This window comes from Mizuhopecten yessoensis, unplaced genomic scaffold (assembly GCF_002113885.1).
Source record: "Mizuhopecten yessoensis strain PY_sf001 unplaced genomic scaffold, ASM211388v2 scaffold11067, whole genome shotgun sequence".
Taxonomy (NCBI): domain Eukaryota; kingdom Metazoa; phylum Mollusca; class Bivalvia; order Pectinida; family Pectinidae; genus Mizuhopecten; species Mizuhopecten yessoensis.
This window is the reverse complement of record NW_018408863.1, coordinates 421,300-443,918: the sequence shown is the minus strand read 5'-3', so window position 1 is coordinate 443,918 and position 22,619 is coordinate 421,300. Positions and strand designations below refer to the sequence as shown.

General features: G+C 36.4%; 2 protein-coding genes across 2 annotated transcripts in view; both read left to right on the top strand.

Annotated features, from left to right (window-relative positions):
• Positions 1-3,124: 3,124 nt before the first annotated feature.
• LOC110465240 (perlucin-like) lies at positions 3,125-10,681 on the top strand. Its single transcript, XM_021520940.1, has 5 exons — positions 3,125-3,229; positions 4,344-4,432; positions 6,774-6,864; positions 8,027-8,240; positions 10,529-10,681. The coding sequence occupies exons 1-5, from the start codon at positions 3,181-3,183 to the stop codon at positions 10,560-10,562; spliced, it is 477 nt and encodes a 158-aa protein (XP_021376615.1). The 5' UTR covers positions 3,125-3,180; the 3' UTR covers positions 10,563-10,681.
• A 4,044-nt stretch (positions 10,682-14,725) lies between these two features.
• LOC110465261 overlaps positions 14,726-22,619 on the top strand; it is a 13,861-nt gene continuing 5,967 nt past the window's right edge. Inside the window, exons 1-8 of the mRNA XM_021520964.1 lie at positions 14,726-14,749; positions 15,760-15,822; positions 16,560-17,836; positions 18,312-18,411; positions 20,072-20,122; positions 20,350-20,535; positions 21,178-21,348; positions 21,682-21,849. Coding sequence (XP_021376639.1) covers positions 15,768-15,822; positions 16,560-17,836; positions 18,312-18,411; positions 20,072-20,122; positions 20,350-20,535; positions 21,178-21,348; positions 21,682-21,849 — 2,008 coding nt within the window. The 5' untranslated portion in view covers positions 14,726-14,749; positions 15,760-15,767. The remainder of the gene's footprint in view (positions 14,750-15,759; positions 15,823-16,559; positions 17,837-18,311; positions 18,412-20,071; positions 20,123-20,349; positions 20,536-21,177; positions 21,349-21,681; positions 21,850-22,619) is intronic.

The following is a 22,619-nucleotide window of genomic DNA, read 5'->3' as shown; positions in this document are numbered from 1 at the left end:
ATCATGGTGCTGAATGCCCTGACATTGTAACTCCCGCTTTTTGTCAATGAGTACAATATCGACTTGGCATCAATGTTTGAAACCAGTGCATCCCACGATTGTATGGGCCATCCGCCCACGTACATTATATATATTTATATACCATGACGACAGTACATGTACCAGACACGCATACCCGTCGCGTGATGTATGCTCAGGTCTCTCTTCCTGTAAAGACAAAGAGTTAAATGTTACTTGATTGTTTCTTTGGTATATGTGGAATTGGGAGCTATGGACTGAATTACACGCGTTTGACCAAAAGATATATCCTCGTTTCTTGCATAAGTTATCTAAAATGTCCGCACGATATCCTTTATTTGTAAAGTCCTACAGATATCCGATTTTACATAAATATCCATAACATGAGAAAAACTTAACTTCCAAGCCTATGACTCAAATGTTATCTCTCCGTAAGCATTTATATTCGATTCATATTATTCTCGGACATGTAATTGGTTACAATCTCACATTATAAGGCAATATGCATGAAAACCACAAAAATGTCCAAACATATCCTCGTTAATTGTTCGTACGATGCACAACTGTACACGATTTTTTGAAGAAACAACACGCTTTATCAGATAAACAATTACACCGACAGACTCTTTGCAACATGGGATCTTCAACAGTTAACACAGGCAAACAATACAGTCTTAATATTTGGATATATTGGTGCAATACTTACGACGAAGCAGTCCGGCTCGCATCCATTTTATTCCCGCGTTATCCCCGTTGATGATGTAGGTTTCCCGACCTGAGGTAAAAATACCGATGATTATCTTAGATTTATTCACCTTTATGAACCTATTTCAGCCGAATCCGATCGTTATTTTCCATAAGGAGTCTCCCTTGATATGTTTATGTAGTATTTGAAAAAAAGACAAAAAATAGTTAATTCAGCGTGATGCCCCTTTAATTGTCCATCTGTTGCTGAATTTCTTCGTCCTCGAGGTTTTGCCGTAACGTTGATAGCCACAATTTTGGGTTTTCTTTCAGTTGTGGCACGTTAATAATAAAGGTTCACTTTTACTTATAATGAAGGTTTATATGCACCTCCTACCGCCCCCTTCTGTTTCAACAGTTACTTAAGACGAATATGAACTTTTAGCATCAACAACGAATTCTGAACGGACGAAACAGATATTTGGTGCATGGTGATTTATTTCAAGCACACTGCATTTATTTACAAATATTTCAATTCCTACTCAAGTTGGACTCGATACAACTACAGTTGCGGGATCGCTCAACGTTACACGATGTGCGATGTGCGCACGGTGTGTGCACGGTGTGTGAACGATGTGTGCATGATGTGCGAACGATAAAATGTTTGACTATCACAGCCTGCGCACATTTGTGCGCACAATGGACGAACGTTGTGCGATAACAATCGTGGTTGGTGTAAATTGAGGAATGCCTTAACAATTATAACGGTTTAGTGTTTAAAAATAAAAAAAAACTTGAGTTTTACGTATGCTTCTACATCGAAAAGCTTATCTTTCTGTTTATACTTTCCTTTCTTAAATTTAGAAATAGTGTTTTCGGTATTTTTTAAACGACCTTAATCGACAAATGTAAAATTACATCACAGTCCCGTATACATGTAAACACGGCCACTGTCTACATGTACCTGGACCGTAGTTTTACCTCGTCCTGGGCATTTATGTAACTCGTCGGGTAGCGCCTTGATGTGTGAAAACCCAGGAGAAAGGGAGCTATAAGCATTCCCTGTGCGTATGATTTTGTGAAGGGAGATATCTATTGACATGTTTAAACAAAAAAAACACTTGATGAGATTTCACAAATTTTATTGAAGCAACACAAGAAATTGTTCAAACAACCAAAAACGATCAATCAGCAAAATATTATCAGCTCACGGTTGCTATCGGTAGTGACCAATCATGTATTGCCCTAGAAACTCTCCCTCAAGAAACCCTTTTTGCCTTGGGTAAGTATCAACCCTGGTACAAATCGAAAACAACGTAGATCCACAGGGGTTCGCTACAAATGTCTGAAATAAACATATCATGCTATAACTGATATGGGTTACATTACACATAAACATGCATATTAATGTATGTGTATGTGTGCTGCTACCCATATCAGCATACCATATGTGTATAAATATATGTTTATGTGTGCTGTGACTCATATCAGTGTAGCATATGTGTATTGCAGACATTTGTAAAGATCCCCTGTGGTAGATTCATGTGGTCCCGTCATATCTGAAATACAGTCGAACAGTAAAATGTCATATAAAATGTTTCGTCCTATCAAGCCACGTCTGTTTTACTGTCTTTCTAATTCGACATTCAAATACTGCAGCTTCTCATTCCAGAAGATGCAGAACATCGAAATTTAGCGGCTCTCCACTTCGAGCTAGTAAAAAGATGGTTGCCGTAGACTCGCAGCTGAGCCTGTGCACCGCGTCTAGACATTATTCTTTATGTTTTTATATCTTACGAATTCATCAACAAAAATTAAATATGCCATTTAACACATGGTTTTGTGTTTTCTTTCTACATGACTTGGCTGTATTGAACTATCAACGTACACCGTCATGTTGTATGATATGTTCCTTCAATGACGGACTATTTGTTTTTTTACATTACGTCAATACATAGACTTGCACAAGCCCAATAACCTGGGACAAACGATCAAAATGAACAATTTCCATTTATTGAAAAAACACGTTGATTGAAATATAAGTATAGCATCTTGCTTTGGTCAATTTCATGGGGTTATGAATTTAGTTGGTTTTGAAATAAATTCAATATGACCAAAGAAAGATTCAATACTTAAATGTATAGGTGCAGTCACATATGTGTGTTATCTTTATCTTTCACCGAGGACTTCCCTTAACTCATATCTCTTGACCTCGCCTTTGGAAAATAGCTCTACGCTCGGGACTTGAAAACGTACCATCACTTTCATAACAATATGATTAAAAGTGCTATTTACAGTACTAGTATGTGATGTCGTTTTCGAACGTCTATATGGTGAAATTACGATAAACGCTTAACAAGTACATTGTACGTACATGTACATGAACAACCTTATCTTATCTTCTGTCATTGGTCATTGGTCATTGTGTACCATTCTTAGGACCCGGATGTGACACGGTGAAGGAGTTTTAAGAACAGAATGTATGCCATAATTTATCTAGCCTTGCTTTGTGCTACCGTCCAGGAGGGTACGTGTTGACTTCTTTCAATTAGTAATGCTTGAACAATTTCCACGTTTACATTACTCTAGATCCCGTTGTAATTATCGGACTATTCCTCATTAGATAAGAACGTGTTTATCACGATAGGTGCCATCATGGGTTGCAATATAACTATGATATTATATCGCTGTGTATGAGATAGTTTGTTACAGATTTACTTTCCTGAAACATTACAACAAGTCCGTCAAATTATGCAGGAATCGCATAACATTCCGAAATTCCTTGTTTCGTCTTATTTAAATGTTATATGGTCCAAGAAGCTGTTTTTCTGTTGTTGTTTTTTTTATCTTCTCGATGACTGGTGTTTTTCTTTTCTTTTTCTTAATAATGATCCCTGTACCACTGCCAAAACTGTAACGATCCACTGGAAACTAGGCAAAACTATAGCTTTGATATTTAAAACAACATTGGAAAACAGATTTTACCCAAATCGCTTTTTAAAGAAACGTAAGAAATATTACAGACACCTACACGCGTCATCGTTTTGTACCTCAAATAGTCCATCCATACAAGCAAAAGCTAAGTAAACAAATTACATAACCTTCCTAACTATATATTTCAGTTGGCATTCATAGGCAATATGAATGCCAACTGAACAATGGTAAATTCAATGAAGCGTGCTAGCGCTTCGTGTTGGATTTGCCTTTGTACAGTTGGAATTCATACTGCCTATGAATGTCAACTAAAAACGGTTTAAACCTTATATTTACCATTTTTGGAATCTGTTCATCTCATAGAAAATTCAATTACACTTGTTAATATTTAGCATTTATTTCAAATACTGTATGGTACGTGTACATGTTTGTATGTTCAATGAATAGAACAGCTATACCCAGGGAGGGTCAGTGGTATCCAACGTAACAATAATGACGTCAACAATCGGTCTATGGCATTCATAGCCTATATGTATGCCAACTGGTTTTGGTAGGGTTATAAAGGTTATATAGTGGCAATGCAATACGATGGTAAATATATGTATGTGTAAGACAGAGTATGATGTTCATGTACATGTGCGGGCGCTAATGTGTAAAGTAGTCTGGTGACTATTGTGTTTTCTACGACTGAACTTTTATAATTGTAGTGACAGCCGCTTGCCCGGATGGCTTTATCCGACACGAGAATTCATGTTACAGACTATTTCATAACAAGTTCACATGGCCGGAAGCATCAGTAAGTAAAATATAAACATATTTTCTGTATGAACAAATATATAAATATATCAGTATGATCTGAACACATCATTTCAAAATCATAATACAAATGTTTAAACAAGATGGGAAGCAGGTATTGTATTTAATAATGTTTGTCATCTTTAATTTCGCTTTGAATTCACGTTAAAATTGATTATCAACCGGATGATACGCAAAACATATATCGTAATTGAAATGTCTATCATTAATATGCCTCGTTCAGAGAACATGTTTATATTGGTAACATTTTCGGGAAAAGAATGTCGTACCCTCACGCGCTCGAGTTTCTCCAGTCATTTTTCTTTTCGGGGCCTTTCTAGAAGGTGCCAGAGATATCAAGCATGAGTTCTGATTCGCCGAAGCAAGCTTTATTGTGTATGCCTATATAAGCAGTGTCATATTTTGTTTTGGTATAATACTTTATAATATAATGCTTTCGAGTAATTACATGCAATAATGTTTCAAGAAGGCGAAGAATTGTGTAATCGCGAATACGTACAAACGAATATGTGTCCGTGACATTCTTAAGTACATTTCAATCCTTATTTAAGGGGCTATTTTGCAAAATGACAACCTAAAAACCGAATTGATGCTGACAGAACAGATGTCCTAATGAAAGTGTACGTGGTTGATAATGACATGACCTAAAGCCAACGATCTCAGTTTCATCTTTTGGGAAAGCCTGTGATACAAATAGCTACGATCAAAATAGCGCAATATCCGGGCCTTTCAGAGTCTGAATTCACGCGTTACACATTCTTGCCGCTTTGAATTTACATAATACATCGCAAATAAGAATTAAAATTATCATAATATTTCAATATAATCAAACAATAAAAATAAAAAATAAAATAAAACAAACAAGAATAAAAACAAAACTGTTTAATTATAGAATGCACGCACCGAGAGAGTACCGCAGGGAGAATTTCAAACTGCAGAAATTATGATATCAATCACTTTAAAACGTAAAATAGATTACTCATTTATAACAATGATTGCGATGTTGCTTGGAAGATGCTTTTCATTCAGAATAAGTTCATGAACTTGTATTCAAAAGAAGCTAGGTGAATAAAGCAAATTACCTTCTCTCCTCAGCTGGAACGATATTTTTGTAAGCTAGAAATCCACCGACAGTTGCCGCGTAAATGTATGGTTGTATAGTTAAGGATTTCTTTATAACTGATTGAAAACGCCAAGAAAACGTTGCCTCTTGTCAATTTCTCGACATGAATTGTTTATAAGGAGTATCAAACTATATTATTACGAAGAATTTTGTGACACGATTATACAAAAGCTTCCTTCACTAAATTATTCCTTGAAGTACCAAGTTAGATAATGTAATATGTATATACATGGGACTGATACAAAATGGAATTGTGCCGAGAATATATTGAACCTTCGCCTACCTGAAGCTACATCCTATTCACATCTATAGCCAAAGTTACCTTAGAGCCTGCCTGGCTGTAACTAGCTTGCTTAAGACATCACCTGTCTATAACTACAACCAAACCTGCCAAAAAGACACCCTTTCTATAACTACCATTTATCTATAACAACAGTCAAATCTGAGGACACTTGTCTACAACTAGTCAAACCTGTCATAGAGACTACTTGTTAGTAGCTAACACTTGTCTTTAGCTACAGTTAAACCTGTCATACATAACACTTGTCAACATCTACAAAATCTCTATAGTTGTTTCAAAACTTGCCTAAGAAATCACCTGTCTATTACTAAATGCAACCTGTGTAAGATAATACATGTCTTTAACTTTCGCATGTCTGTAGCTCTCATCTGTCGAGAACTACTGATTTAATCGTACTTGATTTTCTTGAATGCCTGTGAAAAAACATCTGTCGTTTAGCCAGGCTTTATGTTATCACATAATTAACTTTACATATTTTTTAAACAAATCTATAATGAGTACCAACCCGATGTAGAAAACTGTAATCTATATTCATCAAATCCACATTGATACTGGTAAATGGTATTGATAAAGATAAGATAAAGATAAGAAATTAATATTTGTTCCGTTCCATGTTGTTAGGAATTATGCTCCAGTTCATTATGTCCTTCTAATTTGTAGTCGCATCGCATTTACGTCACAAGCTCACATTATACAGTTGCATATATATTGTATTTAACGTTTTTACCCTCACATGTAATTCAGATTAATTGATAATACCACACATATGATGCAATATATATTGTAAAAAATAATATAAACAAGAATTACATAGATTTGTTCGGTAGTCTAATTGTTGATCTCTTGCACGTTCAACATTTAACCCATAGTGACAGTTACAATACAAATCTGTTTCAGTCATTCTGTCGCAGCTACAATACACACTTACTGTACTTGGAGACTGAGTCGGAGTTTGGATTTATCAAGGCAAGGGCTGCAGAGATTGGAGGTATAATTGTTACAAGGGAATAACTATTTACGATAATTGTACTGCAATAGAACAATAACACAGCAGTACAGGTTATGAGGCCAATTTTGACTTGTTGTCGTCTGCTTCAGTCACTGCTATTAATATATATATTTTAGGAAGACCCTTATTAAAACAACTATAATCAAAGGAAACTTCACGAGAGATAAAACACGCCTTCCTTGGTAAACTGCCGTCGACGTCACCCTAAGACAAGGCTGGGCAATAAACACAATAGTAGGAAATCTATGTAGATGCACACATTTCATATTTTCCCCCCAATTAAGCCTCTCATTTGTCTGGGACGTAGACGTTAAACCGCCACGTGTTCAGAAAAGCTGAGGGGCCGGCCAATGAATATAAGGTAATTCAATAGAGTCTTCTTGCTTTCTTCAAAATGGGTGATTTTTGTTTGGGTTTACAAAAAGACAAACCATAGAAATGTCATATCGACCCGTTTACCTTACATATGAAAATGATTGATGAATTTTTTTTTTTTTTTAAATTGACTAGGAATGTAATCTTTGCAACGAGAAAGTTAGCTGGGGTCATTACTTACACTTCAAGACACTAGCACCCTTTTTACCTAATTATATGAACCATACAAAGGGAACAACATTTTTACCAAGTGTTTGTTAGAGGCCCTCAAACTTTTAATAATATTCCCTTTACATCTGGAAAAGTACACAAATAACAACTGTTATTAAGCCCCTGTGCACATGCTACATTCCTTTTATCAGCATTGAGTTAGCACTGCTGGGAGATATGATGTTTTATCTCCTGGATATGTGAAATGTTACGATCATATGTTATGTATATGTTTTATCAAGGACAAGGATAAGATTGCAGATTCTAAAGAAAAAATACATTCAGCACATGAAAAGAATTGTAAGCGGCAACACATTTATTTTTGTCTTCTCTTCGAATACTTACCGTCATGACCTAAAGCGTGGTGTAATCTTTATATAACCAACGAAATGTTCGTTGGGGAAATATTACAACAAGAGCGTCGGCTCTTGTAAAATATATCAAACATCCATTTGTGATATGCTCTGGACCTCACATGAAATAACATATTTCTGTTTCTAGATAAGTTTGCAACAAAAGCCTTTGCAGGTTATTACATCTGTTTTTCTTACTCTAGGCGAGGGTTTCTGGACGGGAGCAACTGATGCCCTAACAGAGAACGAGTGGATATGGAATGAGACGGGTGAGCGACTGGCCTTAACCTCAGACTGGGCCCCGGGGGAACCGGATCATGCCGTTGGCAGGGATTGTCTAGGACTGTGGGGAAAAAATGGCTTTAAATTATCTGCATGGGACTGTCGTCACTTACTGGGACCTATCTGTGAGACAGAGTAAGTATTCTCAGTTTTATAAAACCAACAAATGAATGTTAACATACAACTATAATTTACTGCAGCCGGAACAAATATGGACAAAAAACATTCATGGTTGCAGATACTGAAATATCAAAATTGATATTCCTATTACGATGATATCATGAACTTTCTTTAATGTCTTTTAATTTATTGTACCAAAATCTACTTTTTCATTAATCCATGCCATTCACCAGATTAACATTGCCTGTGCATATTCATTTGTGTCAAACTGCACGTCTTTTGGCTAGCAGCAATCCATCGAAACTGTATTTTTGATGCATTTGTCGAGTTAAACAGATATTGTAAAACTATTGCGCTCAATTATGATTCCACAAATCGAATGTACTGTATATCATTTTCTATTTGCATATTTTATTGGTGCGCCCACTCATCAAAGCGCAGTTCTGTTAAAAAATTCGTTTATAGGCACGTTAACAGCATATCATTTTTTTTGTATAGGAAATTGTAGTCGGTTGATTTATATGCAATTTGTATGATGAATGCTTTTTCATTGTGCTTATACATGTACATATAGTTCCACAAGCTCAAGGTTATTGTGGCTCATGGTAGATGTGAAATATATCCAGTTATTAACAACTGCAAGATTTAACTAAGATTCCGTAAGTCGTGCCTCTCCATTTAGAAAGCCTGGATAAGCAATTTAAGGTCAACATAACGTTTTAAGCAGAACACTGGTTCTGGGGACAGGTTTTGGTTAACAGAATAAAATGTGACACATTCACAAGTCGTTAGTGTATAAAAACAAGAGGCCCATGGGCCTTAACTGTCACCTGATATATTTATACAGAGAATTGATTTTGTTTTTAACATAAACAGAAATATTATTCGAAGTGACAAAAAACAATAAAACCACCTTATTCAATATCTAGCATACAGATTTCAGACTAAAAAGTATTTGAAACTAACACCTCTGATTCTAAACAAGGAAAATGAAGAAATTTTAGCACACTGACTCCTTTGAGCCCCATCCTACAGCCCTTGGGGGTAGGGCTGGCTCAAGGTTATAATTCCAATCAAGTTATTAACATGTAATATTCAAAGTATCATTTGCCATTATAAACCATAATAATTTTTGCCCCCCCCCCTCTCCTTCCTCAGGGGGCAAACGTGAGACCCTAGGGTCATAAACCTTAAGACCCTTCCATCTATGAAGAGTATTTGTTCTACCATATCTGGGTCTTGAGTAGAAGATTTTTGAAATTTCAGTCAACCCTTTTTGGCCCCACCCATCACCCCCTGGGGGTCAGTCCGGGCTGACATGTGCTTAGTATCAAACTGCTACCTAATACTGATAATGCTAACCCAAATTGAATTACTTCCAATGGAAATTAAACAAATGTTGGTCCAAAATGTGATTTCTCTATATAAACTATAGTAAAGTTTACCCCCTCCCCAGGGGGAAACATAAGACCCCAGGGTCGAGAAATTCACAATTTTGGTAAAGCACCTTAAGACCCTTCCTTCTATGAAGAGTATTTTATTCTACCATATCTGGGTCTTGAGAAGAAGAATTTTGAAATTTTAGTCAATTTGACCCGTTTTGGCCCCGCCCCTCAGGCCCCTGGGGGCTTGGGACTAAATCGGCCTAAATTTTTGTTGACCTTTGTCCTTGGAAGGTCCCTGCAAAATTTCATTGAAATTGGTTCCGGGTTTTGGTGAAGAAGTCGAAAATGTAAGGTGTTTACGGACGCACAACGGACGACGGACGACGACGGACAAAAGGCGATCGCAATAGACCACTTGAGACATTGTCTCAGGTGACCTAAAAAAATGCGATATACATACTCCATAAGCAGGGTGTGGGGTGGGGGCTGGGCTTGTATATTTTTTTTTTATTGGGGAAGGAAAGTTTCGTTATCAATACTTTGTAGGTCTTTTTTCTTGTGTGATATGAAGGTCATTGTTTTTGATCATCAGTGTGTCTTGTACTTTTATTGTAACTACCGGATTCCGGTGTCAGAATGTGACACTACTTAGATTTTACCAAAATGTCGATAAAGAATAGCCTTATTCGCCTTGTACTTTTTCAAGGGTCTCAATGTAAATCTTTCTTTGTACCTATGTTGCCATAGTTTTAACGTTTTGAGGTTGATATTATGGTTTTGTGGACATTTCCGTATTTTCTTTTTATTTGTGTATGCGAATAGTTAGACGCAATGCACTCATATTAATTTAACACGTGATTATGAACGTTGATGTGTTCTATAGGTCTCTCTTTATTTATGTTTCTTCCTTGTATTCAGTGCCGACAATGAAGGACAGGGCATTATTGGCTGAAGGACAATTTATGTCACCTGTACAACTGACTATATAAACTGACCAGGAGGACACAATAAAATAGCAAACACCCATAAATACCTTTTTTTAAATGTCGTTATATTTCTGAATAAAATTTACCAAGTTTGATATGTTGTATCTGTCATTTTGTTTGTTACTTTGAAGTATATCACACGTTCGCCTTAAAGATCCCTGTCCCACTGCACTCCAGATTTTCGTTTACACAAAAATCTCCCATTAATTTCCTTCTGGATATAACTGTAGTACAGCTTGGTCAAGACACTCCTGTTAATGACATAGCTTCGTTAGAGCCACAGAATATCAATCTGAGGTGCAGGGTTCGAATCCGATCTATCCATGTTAACGATTATATTTAATTTATTTTATCGTTATTTTCTTCATTAAAGTCCCTCAAGGTAGGATTTATAAACGCTATAGTGTCATATCGGAAAACAGTATCCAATGCGCAGTTCGTTTATGGCAGTGGTACGGGGATCCTTAATTGATGGATGGCGGTGTTTGGGGTCATTCTATATTTCCTGTTATACGTTGATTCGCAATCTTAATATGACAGGTAACGATATATTGTTTAAAATATAAAGGTTCATAATATTACGGAACCCACGGTGAAGCCTTTTTAACATGCGAAGTTCCATTTTTTTTATAAGTTCAGTTTATGCTTGTGTATTCTAGTGAAAGCTTGAAATACGTTTATTAAAAATACTGTTACAGCAATAGCGATCATTTTTTGCTCAGAAATGATAAATCTTACTGTGAGTTACATAGGTGTACGGGGAAAAGTATGCTTATCCACCGTTCTACAAACAAAATGTAGATCGCTCTAACTCTTTTCTGCAGTACTAATTCTGCTTTTGAAGATAAATTCCCCCAAAATGTACCATCTATTTTTGTACCGATTGTTTTTATTATACATATTTTTAAAATTTTATCATTAGTGTCTTTTTTTGGTTTAGCTTGGTATTTCTTTAAAGGCCATTCAACAGCTAAGTTTAAGGACGTGGCTCCATATATGAATGTGTTGTGTATGTCTGCATGTGTGTTTGTGTGTCGGATACATGGTATGTTGATGTTTTTGCTTCCTTGTGATAGCGCGGATCTTTTACCGACTTAATTGTGCTATCTTACTGAAATACAATGCATGCGAAGGCACCCAGCATTCCGCCCGGTCATATTATTCTGACAAGGAATGAACCAGTCGTTGCCATCACCCGAAATGCTGAACGTTAAGCAGGGAATAACAAGTACCATCTTTAAGGACTTTGGTATATCCCGGCTCCGGTACAGAACCCATTGCCTTGCTCGCCTGTGCGAACGTTCAACATTAAAGCCAAAAGTGAAGTATTGCCAAGCAAGGCGCTAGGAAAGAAAAAGGTAGTTAGGAGTGGAAAGAAATATCCAAAATATTGCATTGGGTGCAGCAGATTTATTTTGGTAGCTTTTGTGTCCCCAAGTAGACAGCTTTAAAGCAAATCCAAAATTCTGCAGGGGGTTTACAACATAATCCGCCTCTTACGATACACACAATGGCTAACAGCAGTTTTTTTTTTTATCGGTTCCCAACTTGAGGTGTGTCTGTTTTTGGTTCACTTAACAAGCATATATATTTTCACATTTAATAAAGTATTACGGTAAAAATCGCTTAAATTGATACAGGTTAGGTAGGTTTAACGCCTATAGAACAAGAAAGATAGATGGAAGTGGCAAATGACATCTATTTGACAGTTGCGCCTCCCCCGGGGAAGGCCTGGTGGTATACCTGCTTCTTTTTTTTGTTAGTTTGTTCAGTTTTATTCTGTTTACTTGTACATACAACTGCACACACATTCACACAAACGCACCTACATATACGTATAAACACATCCCTTCCCCACCCCCATCCATCAGATATATAGTACCCAATAAAACCATGCGAACAGGTCATCTATCACGGCCTAGTGAAATTTATAACAAAAATTCACTCGAAACAGCTCATAGAAAACACCCCCTACTTTTGACATATAACCAATCAAAACCGAGCTTACAAAAGCGAACAGGTCCTTTATCACGGCCTAGTAAAACAGATAGGATTTTTTTTGAACAGAATCTAGCTCGAACAGTTTACAATAATAACTCGAACCCGATAGCTCCCTGAAAACACCCCCGACTTTCTCAATAGCTTAATTTCAATCCAATAACCATTATAACCTGACAAATTCAAAGCAATCCCTACTCTCGACCATTGTGCCGCACAATACATCTAATTAAAAACATTTTATGAAATTATAAAGAGTAAGACCAAACCTCCTTTATATACTAATTATTATCACCAACCTCAAATCAATCAGGCTCCGGTATTCACAGTATAACTCCTGATCTAATAACTATACACGCACTAATATAACTCTATATAAAAACTCAATGCACAAACCCGACAACCCCCTCCCCATACCTGCATCTACCCAACTCTCCTCTACCTACTGATAACTCTCACCAATGCACAAACTCGTCGCACCCACCTTTCCTTTTCCAACTCTCCAACAACTATCTTATACTAATACTCACAAACTAATTATAAAAGTCAGAACAGTGAACAGTTACAGACGAAAGCCAAAGGAAAGTTTTATAATGAAAGATAACATTGGTATTGAAGGAAAGTTTTCCATGGTGTGCAAAGACTGGATACGGTTTCAAGAATGGACGCCAAAAATAAAGATTAATTAGCACCTGCATGACTCTAACCATTCACCAATAACACAGTCCGGCGGAGGGGAATATAAACGGTGTCCTGTGTAGGAGGGTCCAACCTGCACGTAAAAAATGCATCTGTGTATTGTCGAAAGAGTAGGCGCGTTAACGCCGGCACAGAGGATAGGGTTAGATTAGAAAACATATTTTTAAGACGATTCGACGGACTTCCAAAATATAGGAACAAAACAAAACACAAAATAGAGTAAGGAACAAAACAAAACACAAAATAGAGTAGGATATAAGTAAAGGACAGCCTGGATATGATACGCCCTCCTCCTAGACCAACGCTATATAAGACATCATGATATGATACGATCGGTGACCTCCCTATCTTTTTATAGAAAACAAGATTCATATATTATAAGCCCAGCAAATTATAGATCCCCCACAAGACTCTCTTCCTAAAAAACATTTTTTAATTTTAATTTTAATTTTTGTTTCTCAAATACTTATATAAATCTTTATATATATATATATATTTATTTTTTTGAAACATACACCAAAGAATTAAAGATAAAAACCCGCATACACCATAGGGACCCCTCGGATAATCTCATACTCTGGCCAAGCCTGACAAAGGAACAAAGTACTGTACCTAACGGAAGCAGATACGTTTCTCTACTGTCGGGCACAACCGGCAGTTAGAGACCCGAGGTACATAACAAATATAATATATATACCTCCCTATAAGAACAGGAATATATGCAATAAATACACTTTCAAAATATACAAATATTTTTATTTTTTTTATATATATATATACATTAATATAAGCCATATTGGCCAATTTTGAACCTCCTCAACGCATCAACCGACGCGACAAACCATTTCGGACCAAGGAGTCGTCTCCAAATTACACCACAAGATAAGGATAGGATAGAACAGACGACTCCTAACCATCCCCGAGGGAAGGCAACTTCCCTCACGCCGACAGAACACTGACTTCCGTCAGTGAGATGAAACCCGTAAGGGCGGATTCATGCAGGCGCAAAACCCGTCAACCCACCCACCAACCAACCAATAAAGTATTAATAAAATGTTCGAGAAAAATATATACAGACAGTTCCCCCTAATTATAATTTTGACACCTTATTCACAATCTTGATATGGCTGTACTAGCCATATAAAGGTCAGCGAATTAGATCAGATTACTAAGTATCTAAGTAACTGGGTCAATAACAAAATAATCGGCCATTCCGAAAGTGATTGAGGTCACATTATGACTTGTTCTTTGTGATACAAAATGAAATGAAATGTAGGCTGTATATGTTATTATAGTTTAAAGTATTATACTTACTTAAAAACGAAATACATTTAGTAAAGAGGATTATGCTATAATCGCTTCCTGTAAGAACGTTTGGCTTGCATAACAGTTTGTAATTTGAAGTTGAAGGGATCGTCAGCGTCAGGTGCGATAGAGTTTTCAGGGCTGAATACAGGTAATTTATCCAAAATCAGAAAATAAATAATTTTGTTTAAATCAAAGTTTGTAAACCGGTATAAAAGTATTCATTGCGACAAGAAATAAGACATATTAATTGTTTCGTTATACTTTTAAGTCTTTTTGATTCGTTCATGCAATTGATATAAAAAACTATTTTAAAAATTTACAGGTAGCAATTACATGTACAATATTTTATTTTTTATTAATTGCTATTCCATGAAATTATTTTCTCTTTCTCTGCTTGTAACTCAGTTACATGTCACTATCGACATGTTTTAATATCATATGACAGTTATATTGTTCAAATTTTAAAAATTCAATCGAAATTGTCTTGAGACACATTGAACATTCGTTGAAAACTTTCGTTTATTTGTTTCACGGAAGAGAAAAAGAAAGATATGACAAATGTAATGTTTAAAGGGAAGCGCAATTATGACACTTTTAATGCTGTATGAAGAAATGCTCGAGTGCACATTATTAAACATATTATTCAATTTTATTTTTGGATTCCATCAGTTTTTTAATAGATACATTTGTTCACATTTATATGTTGATTGCCTGGATATCTCAACCTTATTATCTTATCATCCACAAAACACAAAAATATTACATATTTAATTAATTGTCATTCATTGAAATCATTTGTTTTCTTTTCACTGTATGCGTATTTAAAAAAGAAAAAAAATTAAAAAAGATTTTTTTTTATTTTTTTTTATTCTTATTACAGTTTTGTTTTTCAATTATTGAAATTAAAACGAAATTATCTTGCGACACATTGAACATTCGTTGAAAACTTTCGTTATTTCGTTTCACGGAATAAAATGATATGACAAATTGTTAAATTGTAATGAGAAAGGAAAGGGCAACTATGACACACTACAGTGCTGTGTGATGAAATACTCGTGTGTACATAAACAAACATATTCAATTTAGGATTCCATCAGTTTTTCAAAAGGTATATCAAATACATTATTGACGTATATTTTAATGTTTCATGTTTTGCAGACCTGAAAATGGAGGTCGTTCGGACGTTTATAACTTTTGCTCTGCTGGTGGCTTGCGTCAGAGGTATTTTTAAAAGATTCAGACCATTTAGAAATGACACTTGCTTTAAACTAACTACTGTATAATTGACATTCATTTATCTATCTATCTATTCTGCAACACCCTCTATCAATTGTTTTGTATTTAGAATCTTCTTGTTCAAGCAACTATGTTTTCAACGCATAATATTCAGTGACTTTATATTGTATTACCCATGTTATTAGTTAAATTGAGAACAGTAAATGGTACATTATATACCCATATTGTGGCAGTAAGATAAAAAGTATGATGAACATGTCTACAAAATTTTATTACAAAGTGATGAAATTTAAGTTGATGGATGTATTTGTAATCAAGAAGGGCGGTTTTATGGCGTTAAAAAATATTAACAAAAGATATTGTTACGGATATATTGACTTTAAACCATGCTGCAAAAATGGAATATTTCACGTGTTAAAACGAAGACCTAGATGTACTAGCTGTTGGTTTGTTTATAACAAGATGTGATTCTAGCTATGTTTCTTCAAATTTTACAAGCTGTATCCCGTGGAGCTACATCTATTGTCATCCTAGACATGCAAAAATGAAAGATGTATCATATGCATGTTATTGGTTTAGAGAGTGAATTTAACGTCCTTTTGGTTCCTCACTTTGACCTTTATTAAGACTTTTCTCCATGCATTATCACGGTCCTGGTTTCTGTGTAAAATAACCATGTTTTTTCTGGTTTCTTGATAAATTCTAACGATTGTTTCTTGCAGGAGCACCAGACAATCGTGGGACCGAGTTTATTTTTGGTTTCATGGAGAACCAAGGTACCAGCTACAATCTCGAGCTTTTCGTAACCACGTCACGAACAACAACTGTCAATGTGCGTCTGACGTCACCAAGATACACAAACCCGTCCATAGACGAGTCATTTACTGTTATTGCTGGAACAGTTAAACAGCTTACCTTCAGCAATAATCTCCGAATGACCGCTACTGGTCTGGATTCGAAAGGGCTTCTACTAGTTGCTGACGACGAAGTGGTAATATATGGCGTTAATAAGGAGAGATATTCATGCGATGCATTTCTGGGTCTTCCCACAGACGTCTTGGGAACCGAATACTACGCTATTACTCAATATCCACCAACTAGATACACAGAGATACTTGTTGTCGGTGTGAACGACTCGACATCTGTTGGATTCAGATTGGCAGACCACAATGACGTAAGTGTGACGTATAATGGTGTCACATATAGGAAAAACGATTGGCTGAATCTGACCATCGATAGGTTTGACACTTTTCAAATACACACATATGGTGATCTGACGGGTACTTACATAGTCTCGGACAAAATCGTGTCAGCCTTTAGCGGAAATAAGAAAACTAAAATTGGCACCGGAAACTCACAAGACCACTTGGTTGAACATCTCACGCCGGTTAATACATGGGGAAAGCGGTTTGCACTAATTCCTATTGCAACCAGAACGACTGGGGACTACTACAAGTTCGTGGCGTCTGAAAGTGATACGGTGGTAACAGTAAATGCCTTGGATGGTAATACTGCTAAAAGTGAAACAATCGACCTTGCAACAGGGGGCACGTTTTCACAGAAACATTACAGCTCCAATTTCTACGCTTACGTGACCTCGAACAAACCTATCCTAGTAGCGCAGTTTGTTCTTAGCCAGGTAACTGAGTCGGCCGACCCTTCCATGTTGATAATCCCACCAATCGAGCAGTTTGCTTCTGACTATACTTTCACCACGCCGGAATACTCATTAGGTTCTTACAGCAACTATTTCATGTTTGTACTCAAAGAGACAGAGAAAACCGGGCTCCGATTGGATGAACAGACGCTACCGTCTAATACGGTGTATAACAGTGTCCCAGGAACGGATTTAGTCGGGGGATATGTATCCCTGTCAGAAGGTTCACACACCATCAGACATAACTCTCCAATCTCCGTATTTGGTGGATTCCTCTTCGGAAGGGCTCATGCGGAGTCGTATGGTTTTCCTACTGGTATGAGGCTTTCCCCAATAAACATGGTAGGTATATTCGAGATTACTTTAGTTCCATCGCAGATAAATGCCACGATGCTTACAAATTCGCATTTGGATTAATTATATTGAATTACAATTTTTTTCATTTAGATGTAAATTGTTCATGTCATGAACATAATATTGATATTATTCATGAAAATAAAACCCATATTTCATTGATTGAATTCTTTTCATTAGGAGGGAGACTTGGAACAAATGTTGACATTTTCTTTTGGTTTTTATATTAAAACAAGGATTACGGAATTTGACTACAACAAAAATATGTATTCCTCGAAATTGACTTCTTTCATCATTTTCATTTATTACACTACGTACATTTTGTGTTATGTTGAACTTTGATAGGTCTTGTTTCGAGATTTGCAGTTTTTTAATTGAATTATTGACTTTTTTTTGATCTTCAAGAACTAAGGTTGTTTTTGTGTTTTGTACAGTTGTTGAAACGGATACCTTATCTCAACAGGTCTGTGTCCCTTCTCAAAGTGTCACCGGCGATGGTCTTGACAACGACTGTGACGGCCTCATCGACGAGGAAATATGTACACCTGATAACAACGCTACAGGTTAGTGACATCACTAAGTGGAGTCTTTGATAAGCAGATATGTACGCCTGGTTCACGTAACAATTATTCGGGTAAGAAAGAGTGCACGATGTCTTCATTCATGTTAAGAAATGGTATGATAAGTGTCAGCAAGAGATATATGTTCACCCAATGACAATATTTCTGTTAAGTTGCAACAAATGATGTCTTTGTAAATGTTGAAATATGTACACACAATAACAACGCTACAGGTAAATGTCACACCGCGTTTTGTCTTCGTTAATGCAGAAATATGTACAACGGATAACAATGGTACCGGTAAGATATACCACGTGATATGATCGTCAATGTGGAATTACGTACATCTTGTAACACCGTTACAGGTAAGAGAAACGAATTGATGTCATCGTTAATGTCAAAGTACGCACACCTGATAACGCTTTAGGTAAGAGGCACCCTGTGATGTCTTTGTAAAGGTGGAAATATGTACAATCGATACCAACCCTACAGGCAAGCGACACTACGTGATAACTTTAGAAAGGTGGAGATACGTACACCCAATAAGGTAGCAGTGTACAGTAGCGTACGGTGGCCATTGGTGATATTTTTGTACAATGAATAACCCCTGTAATATTACATGTATCAAAACTTTTAAGAACAAAATTAGCACTAAAATTGTCATATACATGATGAAGTGGACTATGCAGGCTTCACATTTTTAATGGTTAGAGACTACATTTTTGGCCATTTACAAATCTGTGTCTACACAACAAAAGCTAGCTTTTCATGTAGTCTATTTTTGTACTCAGCACATGTGTAAATATTGTGAAAATCCAGTTGAACGACCTATGCTAAAACGTGAGTATTTATGTTACCGAGTAGGTGATATTTAATTTCAGACAGGTTTTAAGAAAAAAAATACTTCTTGCGTGGGTCAAATTTTGGGTTAAAAAGCACGTTTTTTTTGTCGGTTTTTGTCGTTTTTTGACGTGGTAACCATGGTTTTCGCAAGTCTAAAATCGAGGGAAATCAGTTTTTGAAAAAAAAAAAAAAAAATCTTCTAAAAAAAATGTATTCAAAATGTAGTTAATATATATGTCTATATGTAGGTGTGTTGTGAAAGATAAATCCGCTATCCATGTTTGTCTGAGACATGCCCTTTATTTTTAGGATCAAGCCATTTCTACTGTTCTCTGCTACAGTACCTAACAATGCTACTGGTAAATGACACCACGCACACGTGATTTCTTCGTTAATGTGGAAATATGAACAACCGATAACAACGACATAGAAAATAGACATCAATTGATGTCCTTATTACACGCGTATACATACACATCTTATAACTACACTGTAGCTAAGGGACACCGCATTTTTTTAAGTGGCGATTTAGACATATGATAACAAGCTACATGTAAGAGACATCACGTTTTACATTAAGCTAGCACATAACCTGCAATTACCACGTGTAGCATTACGATATTATTTTAACCTGCAGGTACATGTACACACACGAATCGATGTATAGTGACTTTTGTTATCACGAAACGAATCAGCAATGTTTAATATCATAATACATTCATTGTTCGTATGAACTACACTTTGAATGTATTTAAACCTATTGCTAGTTACAGTAAATTGCAGTTTATTCTAAACAATGGAACAATGTTTTCCTTTGCAGATGACGACGGCGATGGTTTTGCGGAGGAGGATTGTGCCAACCCAACACCAAGTAGGTACAACTGTTCAATTTGGGCATGTAAATGTACAATACGCTACACATAGTCGGTTAGAATAGACGTACTCGCTGACAAATTGCACTTCAGTTTGTTTCATGAATTATATGCAGGTAAGACTTCAATAAACTGGATATGTCTGAAAGATGTAAGATAATGAACTGTTACTACTCTTTTTAAAGTTTAAAATTTAAACATTCCTCTTGACTCTCTCTATTTTTAGTCGACGGCGGGTGGACAGCTTGGGAGGCGTGGGGAAGTTGTACATGTGTAGGCCAGACGTCGGCCTCAGGAGGGACCCAGAAGAGAATGAGAACGTGCACTAATCCCGTTCCGAAGTACGACGGCAAGCAATGCCCAAGCGTAAATCAAGAGGACCAGCAATGCACTCCAAACTCCGACTGCTCAGGTACATATTCTATATTGTTTTACATTCACAACATCTACTTAATTTCCTAGTTTTGCGTTTGCTTTTTTTTTAACGAACAGTTTAATCTTAACAGGATATATTTGAAGTTTATCTTAAAACCATGATTACAGGATTACGAACACGAATACATTGGCACCCGATGGCGGTTAATAAAAGTTTGAAGCAATATCAAACAAACACAAATATAAAAAGACAAACGTCACAACACTCACACATGAATAAAGTAATAAATTAGACAAGTTTTAATTAATTTTAAGAAAAAGTAATAAGTAATGGTCTACATGTGTCAGTGATTTTTAGTATTTAAATCCTCAGTGATGCCTGTTATCTTTGTCCATGTATCAGAAGATTGTGTCTAAGACATGCAAGCATGTTTATCATAGTGTTGCTTTGACAAAACAGTATTTTCATCTATAATTTGATATGAAAAATTATTATTTAGTGAATTTAACGGTCGATTGCATGGCTTGGTTTTGAATTTCGGCCGGTGAAAATGACCCAACTTTGGTCATACTGGATATCGCATTTTTACAAATTATATTGAGGAATCAGAAATGTGCGTTATTCTTCATATTAATGCATATGACTTCATCTATATCCAAAATCACGCAATGTCAACAGCTGATGGAACCTGGACACTTTGGGCGTCATGGACCACGTGCTCTACAACGTGTGGCGGCGGATCTTTTTCAAGAACACGCACATGCACCGACCCTGCGCCTTCTGGAAACGGGGCATCTTGTTCCGGAACTGGCTCCGACTCCGAAAGTTGCAACACTCAAGGGTGTCCTGGTATACATAAAGTTCATCTTACTTTGCCTGTTTAGAATTTGAACAAACAGTAACCTTTCTGTTTAAATATAAACTCTTACAGTCAGTAACAAATTTTCTTATCATTGAAATCAGTGTTGGTGTGGTGGTTAACACTGCATAATTGATACGAAAATATACCTGATTCCGTTGCGGGTTTACAAACTTTGAAGTAAAGATCACAAATCCTGCCGAATTCAGTCAAAACAAGATATTTGGGTCTTAAAGGTAAATATTGAGAAAAAAGTACCCCTTTTCTGTAAATTCAATAAACAAGATCGTCATTCTCTAATTTTAACCTCATTTCTATTCTAGTTGATGGTGCCTGGGGATCATGGACCCAGTTTAGCGCATGCAGCAATTATTGCGGCCCTGGAAACTCGAATCGCACGCGCACATGTGCATCACCGGCTCCTCAAAATGGTGGCCTTCTGTGTACCGGAGATGACATAGAGAGTCAAACATGCACAGGGACTTGTCAAGGTGTGTTGTTTTAAATTTGTCTTTTAATTTCGATATATCTTATAAACGGTTCATGGCTGAAAATCATTGTATCATTAGGATTGATTCCCGACAAACAGTTTCGTAAACAGCATATGTTTTCGTTTGAACCTCCTTGTGCTTGAAAGTGCGATCTAGATCCCAGCTTTAATGAGTAGTTTGTGCCAGACCTCCTAAATTTTCCTCGTCACCAGTTTGAGATATTGTTGCGGTTGTTGCAGCCCTAAGTGATTTTATTAGGTGTCAATTTGAAATATTTTCTAGAATTATTAAAACAGCAAAGCAAGTTGAGCATATGAAGACAGTTCCAAAGGAACACATCATCTACAAGAATTAGGGAAAAAAGAAAGGGTTGGTTTGGTTTATTTTGTTTAACGTCCTATCAATAGCTATGTTCATTTAAGGACTTGCCTCCATGTGTGTTGTGAAAGCGTGCATGTGTGCCGGATAACAGGGTATATTGATGTTTGGTTTGGTTTGGTTTGGTTTAATTTTGTTTAACGTCCTATTAACAACTAAGGTTATTAGGATGTGACTTCATGTGTGTAGTGTATGCATGCTTGCGTGTATGTTTGTTTGATTTTGTTTAACGTCCTATTAACAGCTAAGGTCATTTAAGGACGGCCTCCCCTGTGTGCAAGATGCATGCGTGTAGTGTATGTGTGTGTATTTTGGGAGGCTGCGATATGTTCGTGTTTGTCTCCTTGTGATAGCGTGGAACTGATGCCGACTTTATAGTGCTACCTCACTGA

Coding starts and splice junctions, on each gene's coding strand:
- LOC110465240 (XM_021520940.1), top strand. CDS start 3,181: ATGTATGCCATAATTTATCTAGCCTTGCTTTGTGCTACCGTCCAGGAG. Junction 3,230..4,343: donor TTGTGCTACCGTCCAGGAGG/GTACGTGTTGAC, acceptor TTATAATTGTAG/TGACAGCCGCTTGCCCGGAT. Junction 6,865..8,026: donor AAGGGCTGCAGAGATTGGAG/GTATAATTGTTA, acceptor TTCTTACTCTAG/GCGAGGGTTTCTGGACGGGA.